The sequence below is a fragment of the Erythrolamprus reginae genome, chromosome 3 (assembly GCF_031021105.1).
Source record: "Erythrolamprus reginae isolate rEryReg1 chromosome 3, rEryReg1.hap1, whole genome shotgun sequence".
NCBI lineage: Eukaryota > Metazoa > Chordata > Lepidosauria > Squamata > Dipsadidae > Erythrolamprus > Erythrolamprus reginae.
This window is the reverse complement of record NC_091952.1, coordinates 209,851,139-209,870,164: the sequence shown is the minus strand read 5'-3', so window position 1 is coordinate 209,870,164 and position 19,026 is coordinate 209,851,139. Positions and strand designations below refer to the sequence as shown.

Sequence of the window (19,026 nt, the reverse complement as noted above, 5' to 3'; positions counted from 1 at the left end):
CCAATCTTTTATTTCTTTCCTAATGGGTTTGCATTCATTATTTGCTTTTACATTGATTCCTATTGGAAAAATTGTTTCTACTTAAGAACATTTCTACTTAAGAACCTGGTCACAGAACGAATTAAGTTCTTAAGTAGAGGTACCACTGTATTTAAGCTTGGCAACTTTAAGACTTGTGGACCCCTGTGCTAACATGTAGCAACTACTAAGAAGAGAAATAGAAAAGAAGACTTGCTATGCTCCATCTTAGCACAACCTCTCATCTTCACCTGTCATCTTCATATACTTTGGTAGTGAAGCTATTGAGCTATTTCTGAACAGAGGTGTAGAGCTCTTTTGCAAAAGTAACATATGAAAATGAGAAAGGGCTTTCAATTCTCATGGCTAGCAGAATCTGAAAATAGACAAGGGAAAGCCATGGTGAACATGCATGTTACAGGGAAATTTTGAAATTACATAGTGATTTTCTCACTGGTAATAAGAACAAATACCTTCCATATAGTGGCAAGGCCAGAACAGAGTGGCAAAATAGTGAGATATAAATAAACACGCTGCATTACAGAAGCAGCCATCAGGACTGAAGCTGCATGAGATTCATTCTTGGAATATTGCCCAGTCAGGATGATAATTGTAGTTCTCTTGTCAAGTCTTCCAGAGATAATAGAAATAAAATGATTTTTAAAAGTACAACCACACAAAACCCTTTTGTTTGCAAAAATAGAAAAATCTATAATCCATGAAAATTATAGCTGGCAAAAATCCTTTTTTCCTACTTTAAGCCAACCGTTTATGCAGTGCAAGATTAATATTCATTCATTAAACACAGAGCCCCAGAGTACAACATCACACATAACAAATTAACCTCACTGCTAACAGGGAAAGCCTCCTGTCCATACCCCCTTATCTTTCTTGGAAACCTCAATCTATCTTTTATTAACTGGACCTTAAACAGATGCATGATTGAGCCCATCCATACAACCCTATAAATGCTATTACCAGTCTAGGATTCAACCAACTAGTAACGAACAATACTAGACTCAACAACTGCCTTGACCTCATATTCTGCAACAGTAAAAGTTCTACACAGTTGCAAGAATCACCCTAATAATGGGACACCCAAGTTGCAGGAATCACCCTAATAATGGGACACCCAAGTAGGACCTCTCAACTCTTGACTGGCAAACTCTATTCTCTATTATCTATTCTCAGATAACTCTATTCTCTGTCTGTAACACTCCTATTACCTCTATAACTTCTTGCTCAAAGTCAAAAGAACTATCAGATTACACATACCTCTACCATAAACAAGAAAAACAAACTACCTATATAAATAAGTAAGCTACAATTTTAAAAAATCCCTCTGGTGAAAAAACAAAGTAGGCCATGTAGCTAACTTAAAAAACTTCTACAAAAACATATGCCACCAAATATATGATCCATCTACCACAGCAAACAAGAGGAAAATCTTCTGCTCACAAAATCCAACCATGCCTTCTATAACTTTGTAAATAACAAACTCAAGGACTCGAGACCCCTCTCATCACTAAAAGGACCCAACAACAAAGAATGCTATGATGAAACAGTCAAAGCTAACCTCTTCAACACATTCTTTGGCTGAGTCTTTGTAAACAGCAATGGCTCATGCCCAAATTCCCTAGATGTACCACAAATACTTACAATGATTTAACACAAATAGACATTGCTGACGACAATGTTGAAAAAAGCATTGCACAACCTAAAACCTTCTCTGTCAATGAGACCTGATGGACTATGTGTGTACTTCCTAAAAAAGCTTTCCACAGCCATAGCTGAACCACTAAGCATAATAACTGAAAAATCTTACAGGACCATTCCCATCTTCAAAAAGGGAGATCCCAATCTAGTAGAAAACTATAGACCAATGCTGCGTCACATACAAAGTCATGGAATCAATCATAAACCAATCCATTAGCTTTGCCCTAGAAACTAACAACCTACTTTCAAATAAGCAATTCAGTTTCAGGAAAAATTTATCCTGCAATCTACAACTACTACACTGCAAAAACATATGGACCTCAAAACTTGACCAGGGCAAAACAATAGACATAATTTATATATACTTCTGTAAAGCTTTTGACTCAGTGGTTCATGATAAATTACTTCTGAAACTGAAATACTATGGCATCTCTGGATCCCTGTCAAAGAAATAACAATAGGTCAAAATAAGGATCTATCTAATCACATTCCTGTTAAAAGCGGTGTACCCCAAGGCAGCATACTAGAACCAACACTCTTTATACTTTATATAAATGACTGTACCAGGGAAGTGTTATATGATTTTTCTGTCGAACCACCCTGGCATACCCCAATATGGGAGAAGCTTAATGCTACCTTTTGCCTTTCAGCCCAACCCAGGGCCATAACCAAGGCAGTTAATTTTTCATAGCCGGCAAACTATATTCTGTATGTGTAACATATTTTTGCTGAATTGAAAATGATGGGAAACTAGTATAGATCAATTTCAATGTTGTTTCCTCTCATCAGGACTTTGAGTATGCCGGGGTGATTCGACAGAAAAAAATGAGCTATCTATTTCAACAGTTGGTTCCTTGGCTGGCTTTGTTTTTGCCTTGACATTACTACCATATTCTGCAGCAGATGACTTGATAGCTCTAGATGCATTTATTCTGAAAATATATTCTGTGATACATCTGTTTTTCAAGTATTTATTGGATAAAATATTATTTAGCACTTAAATTCATCTTTATACCATTAAGGTTAGAATCTCCACTGTAGTACCAATCAAATCTGTTTATGATAATAATAAGATAATAATAATGATGGTAAGGTCATACTTGGAATACTGCACTCCATTTTGGTTGCCACAATGCAAAAAGGATGTTGAGATTCTAGAAAGAATGCAGAAAAGAACAACAAAGATGATTAGGGGACTTAAACATATGAAGAATGTGTCAATGTATCAAAGGACCATTTGATAGTCTATACTGGCAGTTTTTCACAACTCATCTGGATAATATGGAATTTGGTGATAACTTTGTAAAACTTATTAGATCCTTATATTCTACCCACAGCAAAAATATTAGTTAACATTGGTAAACATATGGAAAGGTGAAAGACAGGGCTAACCCCATTAATCTTTATACTCACCCTAGAAACTTTATTGAATAATATAAGATCCAATAATGAAATCCAAGGGTTGAAAATCAAAAAAGAACAATTCAAAGTTCAAGCTTTTGCAGATGATATGTTTTTTATAATACAAGACCCGTTAGAATCTACTGTACATCTGATTAAAGAAATTAACAGATTTAGAAACATGGCCGGTTTAAAAATTAACAAAGGAAAAACGAAGATAATAACTAAAAATATGACACACAGTCAGATAAATAAGCTCGAAGAATTACCTAAATTTAAAGCTACAAGAAAAATTAAATATTTAGGACTATGGATTACAGCCAACTGTAGTACGGTTAAAAAACATAATTATGGTTTTGAAGAAAAATGCATGAAAATTTTGGACATGAATTCAACATTGAATTCAGAAGATTTTAAGAAAGACTTTTGATTTTAGACCCGAGATTTTGGGTATTTCTGGGTACTTCTGGGTATTTTACCAGATAATTTTGATAAAGAAGAGACATATTTAATTATACATATAATTACTGCAGCTAGGATTGTATATGCACAATGTTGGAAATTAAATAGGATACCAAGGGAAAGGGAAGTTTTGAGAAAAATTATGGATTGTGCAGAGATGAGTAGATTGACTTTGAAACTTAAAGAAAAACAAGACTCTGATTATTATAAAATTTGGGGAAAGTTTTATGATTGGATAGAAAATTAAGAGATACATTTTGTATGTATTAGTAATTGGTTAATTTTGGAAAAATATAAACAAGTGAATTTGATTCAAGCTTTGCAAGCCGGATGGCAAAGATGAGAAATGGTGGTAGCACTATATAATGATATAACACAAAATTTACTTATTGTTTAGATTTTTTAAGGTAGATATAGCGGGAGCCATGGGGCAAGCCATTCTGGAGGAAGAAGGGAACACTGCTTGAAAGCGATCCCTTGTTCCAGCCCCATGAACTCATCTCGGGGTACTGGTGATGTGTGTGATCTGGGCCCTGGACTCAAGTTGCTGCTACTCAAGGCCAGGTTGGTGGTTAACAAGGCTCTCCCCCTCCGGGATTTAATCCTGGATGAGAAGGCCGATCTGTCATGTGTGACTGAAACCTGGCTGGGCCCAGAGGGAGGAGTTTCTCTCTCGGAAATATGCCCAGCCGGGTTTCAGATATGGCATCAGCCTAGACCCCAGGGAAGGGGGGAGGAGTGGCTATTGTATCCAAGGAGAACCTTCGCCTGCGTAGACTCGTTGCCCCTGAGATTGTGGGTTGTGAGTCACTCCTTGTGAAGTTGGATTTAGGGGTTCAGGTGGGCTTGTTACTCACGTACCTGCCTCCCAGTTGTGTGTCAACAGCCCTGCCTTTGCTGCTCGAAGAGATGGCCGGGTTGGCGGTGGAGTTCCCCAGACTCATTGTCCTGGGGGACTTCAACCTGCCGTCACTTGGCGGTTCCTCTGGATTAGCACAGGACTTCATGGCCACCATGACAGCCATGGACCTGACTCAAGTAGTTCAGGGTCCGACTCATGAGGGTAGACACACACCCTACATGATATTTCTCTCGGAGCAATTCAATAATGGTCTGAGACTAAGGGGCTTAGAAGCATTGCCTTTGTCATGGTCAGACCATTTTCTACTGCGGCTTGATTTCCTGGCTCCAATCCTTCCCTGCAGGGAGGCAAAACTGATTAGAAGGTTCTGCCCCAGACGCCTGATTTTGATCACATGAACATGGGAATGTTGCAACAGTCATAAACGTGAATAAGTAATTTCTTTTCAGTGTCTATTGTAACTTTGAATATTCACTAAATGAACTGTTGTAAGTTGAGGACTATCTGTATATAATTTAAAGAAGGAACTGAGCCATTTGGAGTTGGAGTCTATATAAATACATTGAGTAGCATATGTAAGTCTCTTTCACTCATGTCTCAATTGTGCAAATTTTTAACTGGCTCTGATGCTAAATGATGCTGTCTCAGGTCCTGACTAACAAACATGACAGGAAGGTATGAGGAAGATAAATTATCTCAGTGACCTGCTGAGCAACAGGTTGGATAAAGAAATGCTGTTGTAGCCTCTTTCTAGAGCAGCCGTTTCCAATCTACTATATAATGATGCATTAGAATTACAGTTCCCAGGATTACCCAAACAACATGCTAATTAGGAAATCTGGAAATTGGAGGTCTAAAACACAGTAGAAAATGGCCATTGGGGAATATTGTTCTATAGTATGGAGCCAACTTTCAGGGTGAGAAGGAATTTTACTTATTAATATAATCCAAAGACATAGGGATAGAATGGACAAAACAGTCTTGGATTACCTATAAGAGATTAGAAGTTCGATCTGATAATATAGTTTGCTGATAAGAAGCAGTTTGGATTCTCTGCAATTAATAATAAGGCAAGCATAATTTCTAATGACAAATTATATTCACTCCTACTTCAGATTCTTGTTATAAAATAAAAGTTATGGCTTCATTCCAGTCTTTGCAGTCTAGAAGAAACTGGTATGAATCAGCCCTACACATTTGGACATAAAAATAGAACAAAGAAGGCTATCATAAATATTATAACTAAACCAATGGGGATTTTGTTTTACATTCTCTGTCATGGTATCTGAATGATTTACAGCATCTGGTTTCTGATTACTGAGTCGATGTTCTTTACTCCTTTCTAAATGGTGGCATGAATTGTAATGAAGTGCCTGTCTCTTCACACTTGTGAATTTCATCCTATGATTCTTTCTGAGCAGATTAATGGGAAAGCTCTTTGTGGCCACTGCCAAATAGAGTCTTCAGTTTAGGTCTGAGATTGAAATTTCAACTCATGCCTCAGATTAAAAAAATATTCTCCTTTTCCCACGTGTCATTTGTGTGTCACATTTTAAAATACAAGCAGAATTCAGATGTCTAAGTGCTCTAAACCAGTGTTTCCCAACCTTTTTTGAGCCGCGGCACATTATTCATATTTTCAAAATTCTGGGGAACACTGAAGGGGGGGGGCGGGGCTAAAGAAAAGTTTGGACAAAAAAAAATCTCTTCCTCCATTTCACTCTATTTCTCCCTCCCTCTTTCTCTCTCTTCCTTCCCTTCTTTCTCTCTCTCCATCCCTCTTTCTTTCTTCCTCTTTTTTGCTCTTTCTCTCTCCCTCCTTCCCTCCCTCCATGTCTTTCCCTCTCCCTCCTTCCCCCCTCTCTTTCTCTCTCTTGCTTTCTTTTCCTCTCTTTCTCTTTCTCTCTTTCTCTCATTCTCTCTCCCCTCCTTTTTCTCTCTCTCTCTTTCTCTCTAATTCACCATGCCGGCAACAGAGAGAAAAAGAAAGAGAGAGAGAGAGCTGGAGAGAGAATGGAGGGCGCCGTTGTCTTCGCCTCCGCCCGCCGGCTCTGCAGCTAAGAGGCAACAGCAGCCATCAGCCTCCTCGCCCTCCCAGACGTTCCCAGCGCCCGGCCACGCGCCGCCTCCCGTTAGCCCGGCTGACCTTTCCCTGCTGCCGTTTTCTCTTCATGGCGCAAAGCCACACAGTCCCGGGCTCCCGGATCACTCGCTTTTCCGGCCAGCAAGCACGGCGCGGCGCTTTCCTGGGCAGATGGCTTTGCTGACCGGAGAAGCGAGCGAGCACCATGAAAACGGCAGCAGGGAAAGGTCGGCCGGGCTAACGGGAGGCGGCGTGCGGCCGGGCGCTGGGGATGTCTGGGAGGGCGAGGGGAGCCGGCGGGTGGAGGCGAAGACAATGGCGCCCTCCATTCTCTCTCCGGCAGCGAAGGAGAGGGGGCGGATCACGCCCCAATACAGGAGGCGGCGGCGGAGGAGGAGGAGGAGAGTGGGCGGATCGGACGGGCAATGGGGCAGGGCAGAGAAGCCAGGGGCGCGTTTGGCCAGAGGCACCGTGGGGAGGCAGGGGCGGCCGCGGCTCCCTTTACTCCTACTGCCGGACCTCCCCGCCCCTGCCTCCTTTTTCCCGCCTTCCTTCTTTGGGGCCCAGCCGGAAACAGCTGCATCGGGCAGTAGCCGGGGGACAGTTGCGAGTGGGAGCTCCAGGTTGGAGGCACTGGCGGTCCGGCACTGGCAGTGCCCCGCCCACCTGGAGCTTCCTGCGGCACACCTGACCATGTCTCGCAGCACACTACTGTGCCGCGGCACACCGGTTGGGAAACGCTGCTCTAAACAAAGATATACAGTAGTTTTATTATAAAAGGAAGCACATATTGTAAATCTTTTAAAGATGTTTAAGGAATATATATATATAAATCAGAAGCTTACACTCTGTAGTTTTTTAATGCAGTTATTGTTATATGATTGGCTCACATTATATAATACAGTGATACCTCGTCTTACAAACTTAATTGGTTCTGGGACGAGGTTTGTAAGGTGAAATGTTTGTAAGACGAAACAATGTTTCCCATAGGAATCAATGAAAAAGCGATTAATGTGTGCAGAATCGCAAAAATATGGAAGTCCAGAGGTGGGGTTTCCCATGGAGGGGAGCCTCAGGGGAATCCCAGCAGTGCAAAAACAGGTGCTTCGCTGGCAAAAGAAGTCCGGAGGCGGGGCATCTCAGTGGCGACGGCTTGGGTTTGTAAGGTGAAAATAGTTTGGAAGAAGAGACAAAAAAATCCCGGGTTTGTATCTCGAAAAGTTTGTATGACGAGGGGTGTGTAAGATGAGGTATCACTGTACTTTGGGACTGCTCTAGAATAGATGCTATGAGAAACAGTTACTGTATAATCTCCATTTCAATGACTTGGCAAACATAACTATGCAGGCAATAGGAGAAAACTCTCAGTCTTTTTATCTTTGGCTATTTTTATATGGACTTTGATGTGGGTTTTACCATTATTACTTGTTAATCAGCAAAGTCACCCAGATAGTGAAATGGATGGTGTATAAATTTGATTAACAAATTAATAATAAATGAAATAAAAATTCAAACATATTTGCAAACTCTCAGTACTACTGTTGTGGAATCAAAGAAAATATATGCATCTTAACTCTAGGGCATGGTACTCATCTCCATTTCAAAGCCAAAGAGCCAGCACTGTCCAAAGAAGTCTCCATAGTCATGTGGCCAGCATGACTAAACACCGAAGGCACATGCAGCGCTGTTACCTTCCCACTAAAGGTGGTCCCTATTATCCTACTTGCATTTTTACATGCTTTCGAACTACCAGGTTGGCAGAAGCTGGGACAAGTAATAGGAGCTCACTCTGTTACACGATGATAGGGATTCAAATCTCTGAATTGAGGATCTTTCTGATTGATAAGCTCAGTTGTTAGCCACTGAGCCACCACCCCTAATAATCCAGTTTATTACCGGGATATAATTTAAAACTGGTACAATCTGATTAAAACAACATTTGGGATTTTTTTTCAATTTGAAACCTCCAGGTTTATAAACTTTGACATTTATTAATTCATCTGGAAAGCACTCACCTATGAAGGCCAACTATAAAAAGTTTATTTAATATATTCTGTATAGTTACAGCTCAACAAAGTGAAAGTAGGCTGTTGGTATCCTTTTTCTCCAAAATATCATATATAACTACAATATTAAACACATAACTGTATGCAACCTTGAGTTTTCAGAGAAGGGCGGCATACAAATCTAATAAATAATAATAATAACAACAACAACAGTACCTGACTATTTTGCAGGACAATATCTCTTTGTTGAAAAAAAGTTGATTTGCCCACTAACATTCCACTATTTTAAAGCTTACCAGCATCTAATAGAATGTCTTCAATATTTAAAATGGATTTATTGGAATACATACAAATGCAGGATTCACTTTTCTTCTTACAAAGAAAGATGAATCTTATTTCTCAACTTAAAATTTAACATGTTTTGTCTTTTTCTGTGTTTTGTTTTAGATAACATACTTTTAATTAATAGAAGTGATCCTGAGTAAAGATTAGCTAAAGACTCGTTAGTAACAATTCAATCCATATAGCTGGTAATTGATAGGATAAATTTGATATAAGGTTGTTAATCAGTGTTTCTCAGACTGGTATTGATGGTCCATACTATGTGAAAGGGACATTTCTAATAGGGTTTTACAGGGTATTGATATTGCCTGATCAATCATACTCATTACACAGTAGAAATGGAATTCTTCAACCTCACTTCCTGTCTCTACTGCATCATTGCTTGCACTCTGTAATCCATCCTGTCAACTATTGTATGACTAATACCAAGGGCTTAGAGCTTCCTTGTATTACTTTTCCAGAGGTATGATCTTGTGAGCTTCAGTGCTGTCCAAAGTCCAATATTCCTTTTTTTTTTTTGCCATTTTTTAATATTTCTCCACAACATCAAACAGATTAATATGTATATACCTAAAAATATTAAAGGTAAGATTCATAATTACACATTTTTACCAATTGTTCAAAAGTCCATAACTTATTCCGTCCTTACATCAACCAACATTAGTCTGCCCCCCTTCTTTCCTTTTTTTGCACTCTTCTCCCTCTTTCCCTGTCTCCTCGTCCTACCTATTTACTCCTTCACTCCCCCTCTACCTCTCTCTCCTTCTCTTCATCCCCCTTCTATTTCCTCTTCCACCCTCTATTCCTTTCTCAGAGTATTTTTTATCCTAACTCATCTCGTGATTGGCAGGCTGATGGTGTATTCCCAAATCTAAAACTAACAATGTTTCTTCCAGAAAATGCTTATTATTACAGTGTTTACTTCTAAAAGAAAATAAAAAGAATAGGTATATATCACTGGGAGGGGTCGGGGGAACTACCTTTTTAGAAATAAATTTAACTTTGTCTTCTGGGTTCAGCATCAGTTGAATCCAAATTTTAACTCTAGCTTTTAACTGTTATTTTAATTATCTTTTGGAATTTGGAATATTCGTCCAATACACAAATACATAAGAAAAAAATAGACATGTGATAATATAAAATAGGATGAAAGTGAACTTAGAGGAGAGGATATATGAAAGGAAGAGAATATATAAGATAGGTGAAAGAAAGGAAAGACAATTGGACAGGGGACGAAAAGCACACCAGTGCACTTATGTACGCTCCTTACTGGCCTCTTAGGAACCTGGAGAGGTCAATTGTGGAGAGTCTAAGGGAGAAGTGTTGGGGGTTAGGGGTTGACACAATTGAGTCCGGTAATGAGTTCCACGCTTCGATAACTCGATTGTTGAACTATACTATATATTGTGCTTCCTAAGTTTAGGCCTATTGATTCCTCCCCTTCCTTGATATCTTTCCTCATTTTTTGTATTTCTAGTCCTCTCTTTTGTTTTAACTAAATGTGTCTCAAAGTACATTAGACTTATAGCTAATCATATTATCTTATACCCCAAATGGTGGTGGCGCCCAGCGTCGGAAGGACTGCCAGACAGAGGATCTGATGGGGAGTCGGCCATCACCGACAGGGAGAAAGCCACTGTGGAGGAGGAAGAGAAGATCGAGAAAAATATGGCAAGGCTGGAGGCTACCTGGAGTGCACAGCGAGGGTGGACGCTGTTTGGAGACTGTTGAGGGGAACACGATGAGCCTGGTGCTATTTGGAGGCTATCGGGAGAAAGAATGGAGCTACGGAGACTGTGAAGTGCGGAGAGCCAGAGATGTTGCCCAGTAAGAAAGATAGACACTGGAAATACTGGCGGACGACTGGGGTGACCGAGGAAAGCCTGGGGCATTGTAGAGACGGAAGAGTCCAAAGAGTCCAAAATAACAGCAGTTGAGGTACACAGATAGGAATTGGGGACACTGGCCGGTGGCAGCAGCCGGCATCAGAGAGACCACTGTACCTAGAGACTCGGACACTTACGTTGGACTTTTCTAGAATGCAGCCAGCTTAGGGCCTGGTGCCATCTTGCTGCTGACTGTTTTAAGAACTGCTGAATGTTTTTAAGAACTGCTGATTAACTGATTTTCCCTATATTTGTTATTTTGTTTTTAATGTTTTTATTGTTCTTACTGTTTTTAGCTAATTATTAGGGAGGGTTTTTTTAATTGATGGGTACTTGCAATATTTGGAATGAATGGGATCGTATGTTTGGAATGAATGACGATGGAATGAATAGATATTATTATTATTGAAATGATTATATGTGCCATACAGATGATTTTGGAGTGAATGGATACAGTATGGATGAGTTATATGGCTTACCTGGCGACAGAGAGGCAGGGGGGATGGGGGGCCCTACCCGAGGTGGTGGTGGGCCAGAACATTCCAGTGTTGCTGGGGAGAGGAAGATATGGCGGGAGCCATGGGGCAAGCCGTTCTGGAGGAAGAAGGGAACACTGCTTGAAAGTGATCCCTTGTTCCAGCCCTATGAACTCATCTCGGGGTACTGGTGATGTGTGTGATCTGGGCCCTGGGTTTAAGCTGCTGCTACTCAATGCTAGGTTGGTGGTTAACAAGGCTCTCCTCATCCGGGATCTAATCCTGGAGGAGGAGGTCAACCTGGTATGTGTGACTGAAACCTGGCTGGGCCCAGAGGGAGGAGTTCCTCTCTCTGATATCTGCCCAGCTGGGTTTCAGGTATGGCATCAGCTGCGACCCCAGGGAAGGGGGGGAGGAGTGGCTATTATAGCGAAGGAGACTTTTTGCCTACGTAGACTCATTGCTCCTGAGAATGCTGGTTGTGAGTCCCTCTTTGTGAAATTGGATCTAGGGGTTCAGGTGGGTTTGTTGCTCACGTACCTGCCTCCCAGCTGCGTGTCAACAGCCCTGCCTGTGCTGCTCGATGAGGTAGCCGGGTTGGCAGTAGGGTTCCCCAGACTCATTGTCTTGGGGGACTTTAACCTACCATCACTTGGCGAATTCTCTGGGTTAGTGCAGGAGTTCATGGCCACCATGACAGCCATGGACCTGACACAAGTAGTACAGGGTCCGACTCACAAGGGGGGGCATGCACCCAATATGATATTTCTCTCAGAGAAATTGAGTAATGGTATGAGACTAAGGACGTCAGATGTGTTGTCTTTGTCATGGTCAGACCATTTTCCACTAGGGCTTGACTTTGAGGCTCCAATCCTACCCAACAGGGAGGCGGAACCGACTAGGTGGTTTAGCCCCAGATGCCTGATGGACCCAGAGGGCTTTCAGAGGGCACTTGGGGTTCTACCAGATTCTCTCATACACAGTTTGGCAGAGTCTCTTGCTGTGTCCTGGAACAAGGCTGCGACAGAGGCTCTTGACCGGATTGTGCCATTGTGACCTTTATGTGGCACTAGACCCCGGAGTGCTCCTTGGTTTACCGAAGAACTCCGGGTGTTGAAACACCAGAAGAGACGTCTAGAGAAGCGATGGAGGAAAAGTAAATCTGAATCTGATCGAACACTTGTAAGAGCTCATATTAAGACTTACAAAGTGGCGCTCAAGGCGGCAAGATGCGCGTATCATGCTGCCTTGATTGAATCCCGCCCGGCAACTCTGTTCAGGGTGACCCTCTCCCTTCTTAATCAGAGGGGGACTGGGGAACCCTTGCAGAGTAGTGCAGAGGAATTTAACTTGTTTTTTGCTGGTTTTTTTAATCATTGGATTTGTACTGTGTTTTGCTGTTGTAAGCCGCTCCGAGTCTCCAGAGAGGGGTGGCATACAAATCTAATAAATCTAATCTAAACTAAAGTCACTCAGATCTGGACGGACCTTGACTGTGATTGGATTGCAGTGTCAGCTGACAATGAGTCAGTTGAGGTGACTGGGGCCCATCTTTGTCCATTTGTCTGGGAGGAGTTTGACCTGGTGACACCTGATGAAGTGGACAAGGCCATTGGAGCTGTGAGTTCCACCTCCTGTTTGCTGGATCCGTGTCCCTCTTGGCTGGTTTTGGCCAGTAGAGAGGTGACACAGAGCTGGGTCCAGGAAATTGTCAACACTTCTCTGAGGGGGGGTGCTTCCCAGCTCCCTACAAGGAGGCACTCCTGCACCCCCTCCTCAAGAAGCCTTCCCTGGACTCAGCTGTACTCAACAACTATCATCCAGTCTCCAACCCTCCCTTTATGGGGAAGGCTGTTGAGAAGGTAGTGTCGTTCCAGCGGTCCTTGGAAGCTGATTATCTAGGCCCTGAGCAGTCAGGGTTCAGGCCCGGCTACAGCATGGAAACTGCTTTGGTCACACTGATGGCGGGACCACGACAGGGGTTTATCTGTGTTTGTTGACCTCTCAGCGGCTTTCGATACCATCGACAATGGTATTCTTCTGCGCCCGCTGGAGGGATTGGGAGTGGGGGGCACTGTCCTTCAGTGCTTCTCCTTCTACCTCTCTGGCCGGTCACAGTCAGTGTTAGTGGGGGGTCAGAGGTTGACCTCTAGGTCTCTCCCTTGTGGGGTGCCTCAGGGGTCGGTCCTCTTCCCCCTGATATTTAATATCTACATGAAACCGCTGAGTGAGATCATCCGAGGGCATGGGGTGAGGTATCATCAGTATGCTGATGATACCCAGTTTTACATCTCTACCCCATGTTCAGTCAGTGAAGCAGTGGAAGTGATGTGCCCGTGCCTGGAGGCTGTTAATGTCTGGATGGGTGTCAACAGGCTCAAACTCAACCCTGACAAGATGGAGTGGCTGTGGGTTTTGCCTCCCAAGGACAATTCCATCTGTCTGTCCATTATCCTGGGGGGGGGGTAAATACTGACCCCTCAGAGAGGGTCTGCAACTTGGGTGTCCTCCTCGATCCACAGCTAACATTAGAGCACCATCTTTCAGCTGCATTTTCCAGGTTCGCCTAGTGCACCAGTTGTGGCCCTACTTAGACCGGAAGTTACTGCTCACAGTCACTCATGCCCTCGTCACCTGGAGGTTCGACTACTGCAACGCTCTCTACATGGGGCTTCCTTTGAAAAGTGTTCAGAAACTTCAGATTGTGCAGAATGTGGCCGCGAGAGCAATCATGGGCTTTCCCAGATATGCCCATGTTTTGTCAACACTCCGGGGCTTGCACTGGCTGCCGATCAGTTTTTGGTCACAATTCAAAGTGTTGGTTATGACCTATAAAGCCCTACATGGCATCAGACCAGAATATCTTCAGGACCATCTTCTGCCACATGAATCCTAGCAACCGATTAGTCCCATAGAGTTGGCCTTCTCCGGGTCCCGTCAACTAAACAATGCCGTCTGGCGGGACCCAGGGGAAGACCCTTCTCTGTGGCAGCCCCGGCCCTCTAGAATCAACTCCCCCCAGGGATTAGGACTACCCCCACCCTCCTTGCCTTTCGAAAGCTCCTGAAGACCCACCTATGTCGCCAGGCATGGGAAACTGATATAACCCTAGCTATTATGGTTTTATGTATTATCTGTTAGGTTGTGTGACTGTTTTTCTTTTTATAATAAAGATTTTAAATTGTTTTTTAACATTAGATTTGTATATGGTGTATTCTTGTGAGCCGCTCCGAGTCCTCAGAGAGGGGCAGCATACAAATCTAAATAATAATAATAATAATAATAATAATAATAATAATAATAATAACAACAACAACAATAACAACAACAACAACTTATACATTTTAACTTTTCTTGTTAATCATCAAAATTCATATATTATTTCAAATCAATTAATTTGTTCAGATTTCCATATTTTTTCCATATTCCATATTCTGTATTTCCATATTCCATGTTTCAGATTTTCCATTTAAAATGATTTTGCTTATAAAAATAATTTCTACCTCATTAAATATTAAATCAAAATTAACCAATCATTATTATCTATTCCTTCCTCTGTTATATAGTATTTATGTTTATTTATGTATTTATGAAAAAGCTATTCCTTTTAAAATTTTGTTTAGTATAAATTACATATTGTTTTTATTCATACATATTTTGCTTTCCTTCTACATACTTTGTTAAATATTGCAAAACATAAGCATGAAAAACCAAAGGCTCCCATTATCTATTAGAGAAGTCAGAGCATGCTTAGTCTTAATCTGAACTTCAAATGGACTATTCCTTTTCTTTTACTGAAATCTACATTGTCCTCTTCTCTAAGCTTAGGTCAACTGTGAGAAACGTGTGCACAAAGGGCTCTTTTTCGGGGGACGGCAGAGGCCACTTTCTTTGTATTCCTGTGACTTTATTTTAGCTCTGTCCCTACCCTCCCAATTATATCCGTACCAGAAAGTCCAGCTAAAAGAAGAAAGAAAATTGGAGGAAGGAGGTTTGAAAGAAATGGGGGGGAAAGGACTCTGAAACATCTCCTAATCCGTGGTGACAATTCAATTTCACAAGTAGGTAAGAGTCATCTCAATTGATGGCTCTGAACTGGTTTCTCAGGATGGACAAGTGGGACGGAAGAAGTTTGTCAGGGAAGAAAAAAAGACCCTTGTTGAGCCAAAGAAGAATGATTAAGAGAAAGTTTCGTTGCCTGCCTGCCTGCCACCCACCTAAAGTCGATAGCACTCTAACCGACAGGCGGAGAAGAAACTACGGTATATAAACCAGGTCTATGGCTGTTGCCGCCCGCCCATTTCCAAGGAGGCTGACAAATCTTTGGTGGGGGAAGAAGATTCCTGTGGGCAGGTAACACTTCATTTTATTTTTTCATGTCCTATATAAGAGAAGGGTTAGAAATGTTTTGCTAATGCTGAGCAAGCCTTTAACCAGGTTCAAGGGATAGGTGGTAATTTATTTCATCTTCAATTTGGGAGATGCTACTTTCCCGGGAAAACTCCATCTGTTCCCAGAGAATGCACACCTGTCCATCATTTCCAATACTGAGACTCAGGGAGCAGATATCCATATCTTCCTTGTACTGTACTTCAAATATATAGAAAACTCCTTGGGAGAGATTCGGAGTTAACTGAATGAATTTTCAGCTCTCTTTTTTCTGGAACTGAAGGCTATTAACTTAAGGCTAACATTGAATAGGTGAGCTTTAGCCCTCAGCAATAGTTTTTGTGCGCGATTCCAAAAAGGAGTTGCCACAGCATTGAACAAGTTCAAATCGTGAGGCGTTGGATCAGGACAGGTGTTCGTAAGGCTGTGAAATTTATCAGGGAAAAAAAACACCGTTAGTATTGTTATGTTGTTAATCGATCTGAAAAACGGAAGGGAAAGCAAATGGTTTTTAGGTCCTAGAAATGTATCTGAAGTGTCAGTTTGTCAGTGCTGAGGAGAATCCTAACGTAAGAGTCAGAAACAATTTCTTAGTCCCGCCAATTATTTGAGCTGCAATATATTATCTAATCCAGTGTTTCCCAACCTTGGCAACTTGAAGATATCTGGACTTCAAATCCCAGAATTCCCCAGCCAGCATTTGCTGGCTGGGGAATTCTGGGAGTTGAAGTCCAAATATCTTCAAGTTGCCAAGGTTGGGAAACACTGACCAAACGCGCGTTCCTGAGGGAATGTGTCGGTCAGGTCCTCCCGACCATCCTTTTGGTCTCATGAGGAAAAGGAAAAGGGAAAGTCGATCGTTCTCCGCCTCACCAGCGGAGATCCGCGGGAAAATAAACCTTCCAATCCGAGCGCCTACAAGTTTTAGGGACTCTCTGGCAAATACCAGGCAGCCAGTCACCTCCTCCTCCACCCCGGAGCACTTTCCCACCACGTCTTTTAGGTTTGAGTTACGCGACGCCTCGCTGTAACGGTCCTTTCCTCACAATCTTGGCTATAAACTAGAAGAGCCGCCTTTGCTTTGAAAAAGCAAAGCTGTCGCGGCGGTCTGGTGGGCGGGGTCGTCCTGGCGGGACTGGTCAGTGAAAGAAGTGCCTCCCTTCCCCAATCGCTCCCAGGGAGCGGACTCCAAGGAAGCACCAGCCCGACTGGCGATTCGCGAGCCCCCTTCCCCCTCCTTCTCCCTCCCCCCGAAGGGACTATTTCTTCGGCGGGGCCGGGCAAGGCGAACACTTGTAGCCGCGGGAGTGACAGCGGTCTCACCGACCACTTGTGCGCGCGCCCCAGCGGAGTCACGTGTCTTCACCCCTCCGGAGGCAGCCAAAAAAGCACGAGGCGCTGCTACAACTTATCTTGTGCTGCCCCCGTGCCAAGGGGTGACCTTTGCAGATCGGTCCCAGCCGGCGCGCCCCGACCTCCCCCCCTCCCCCTCCATCCGCCCGCTCCCTGGCACCATGAGGAAAGCTCTCCGGATGGGCAGGGAGAGAAGCTAACCGCCGGGTTATCGCTTTTTTTCCCTCCTCCCAGGCGACCGAGAGATGCCCGGGGCTACGAAATGTCGCCGTCGCCACGTGCTGTCCGCCCTGGTCTTCTTTCTAGTCCTCGCTTCAGTTCGGACGTCCCGCTTGGAAAGCAGTAGCGACGCCGCCTCCCAGAGCGAAGGCAAAGGTCTCCAAAGCCCCGCGGGGGATCGGAAAACTCTGCTCGAATTGCTGGTCAAAGCTCTGGTGGAGGGCGGCAGCTTCCAGGCGGCCTCTCATCCCTTCAGGGCGGAGCGGGCCATCGCTCGACGCTTCGCTAACGGCGGCGCCCATTATTCCCCGGCAGCTCTGGATCGCGAAGCCAAAGTCAGGTCCGCCAGGGAGCGAGCGCCCAGGTTCTTAACCGCTTCCAGACATTCAGGTAAGAAACTAGGAACTCCGCACCTTCGCTCTTTCCCCGCCTTTCCTTTGGTCTTTTCTTTTGTGGCCGGTTTGGAGTCTGATCTCCGCGGGGCTGGAGCGAACAGCCGGACGTCCCCCTACTCCTTGGACCAAAATGTCTTTCGAGTTTGCGCTACTACAATGCCCCTGCTTTTGTTAAGATTGGGCTTGTGGGGGATGCGGAGCTGTGGGTCTGATGCCAAGCTGCAAGGCTTATAGGTGATGGTCATTGATCCTGTTGGCTAGAATTGATGGCAGTGAGTATTAAAGACCCAGAAAAGCCGTGGATAACCCGCACGTGGGTTGTGGGTGGCTTGGGGATTGCTCTGGTTTTAAATCTATCCCCGTTAACATTTATGTTCAATTATTTATTTGGCCTTGAGGAAACTGTAAAAAAAAAAAACCCAACCCAAAACTTAAAGTATTTCTGTGAACTTTGGAAGCATTTTCCGAAATTCAGGATGCAATTTTGCATTGGAAAGGAGTTATTTTGAAATCACTTAATTCTTAGGTACTTTCCAACTGCTGAACAGGAGTACAGTGTTCCCTCGCTTTTTGCGGGGGATGCGTTCCGAGACTGCCCGCAAAAGTCGAATTTCCGCGAAGTAGAGATGCGGAAGTAAATACACCATTTTTGGCTATGAACAGTATCCCAAGCCTTCCCTTAACACTTTAAACCCCTAAATTGCAATTTCCCATTCCCTTAGCAACCATTCAGATTATTACTCACCATGTTTATTTATTAAACTCTATTTAAAAAAATATTCATTAAAGGCAGACGAAAGTTTGGCGATGACCTATGACGTCATCGGGTGGGAAAAACCATGGTATAGGGGGAAAAACCCGCAAAGTATTTTTTAATTAATATTTTTGAAAAACCGTGGTATAGACTTTCCGCGAAGTTCGAACCCGCAAAAATCGAGGGAATACTGTACCTTGGATGTGAAAGATGCTACCGTTCTTCCAAACCATATCTCTATCCCTAGCAGGACTTTAATAGTTTTATAAGTAACAAATTAACCTGTTATTTTAAGGTACTGATCTCTTCTATACATGTGCCACACAATTGGTCTGATGCTCTGGAAACGAAGGGCAAATCATGTCAGACTAATCTCATTGATTTCTTTGACTATGTGACAAAGGTGTTGGATTAAGGTGGTGCCGTGGATATTGCCTATCTGGACTTCAGCAAAGCCTTTGATACTGTTCCACATAAAGAGCTGATAGATAAATTAGTGAAGATTGAACTTAATCCCTGGATAGTTGTGGATTTGCAGGTGGCTGAAGCATAGATATCAGAGGGTTGTTGTTAAAGGCAAGTATTCTGAGCAGAGCCTGGTTACAAGTGGTGTGCCACAAGGGTCTGTTCTGGGTCCTATTCTTTTTAATACGTTTGTGAGAGA

At 43.1% G+C, this 19,026-nt stretch overlaps 1 protein-coding gene across 1 annotated transcript in view; it reads left to right on the top strand.

The window, feature by feature from the left end:
* The first annotated feature begins 17,239 nt into the window (after positions 1-17,239).
* Positions 17,240-19,026, top strand: part of ALKAL1 (ALK and LTK ligand 1) — a 31,863-nt gene continuing 30,076 nt past the window's right edge. The window contains exon 1 of the mRNA XM_070749158.1: positions 17,240-17,603. Within this exon, the coding sequence (XP_070605259.1) occupies positions 17,240-17,603 (364 nt within the window). The remainder of the gene's footprint in view (positions 17,604-19,026) is intronic.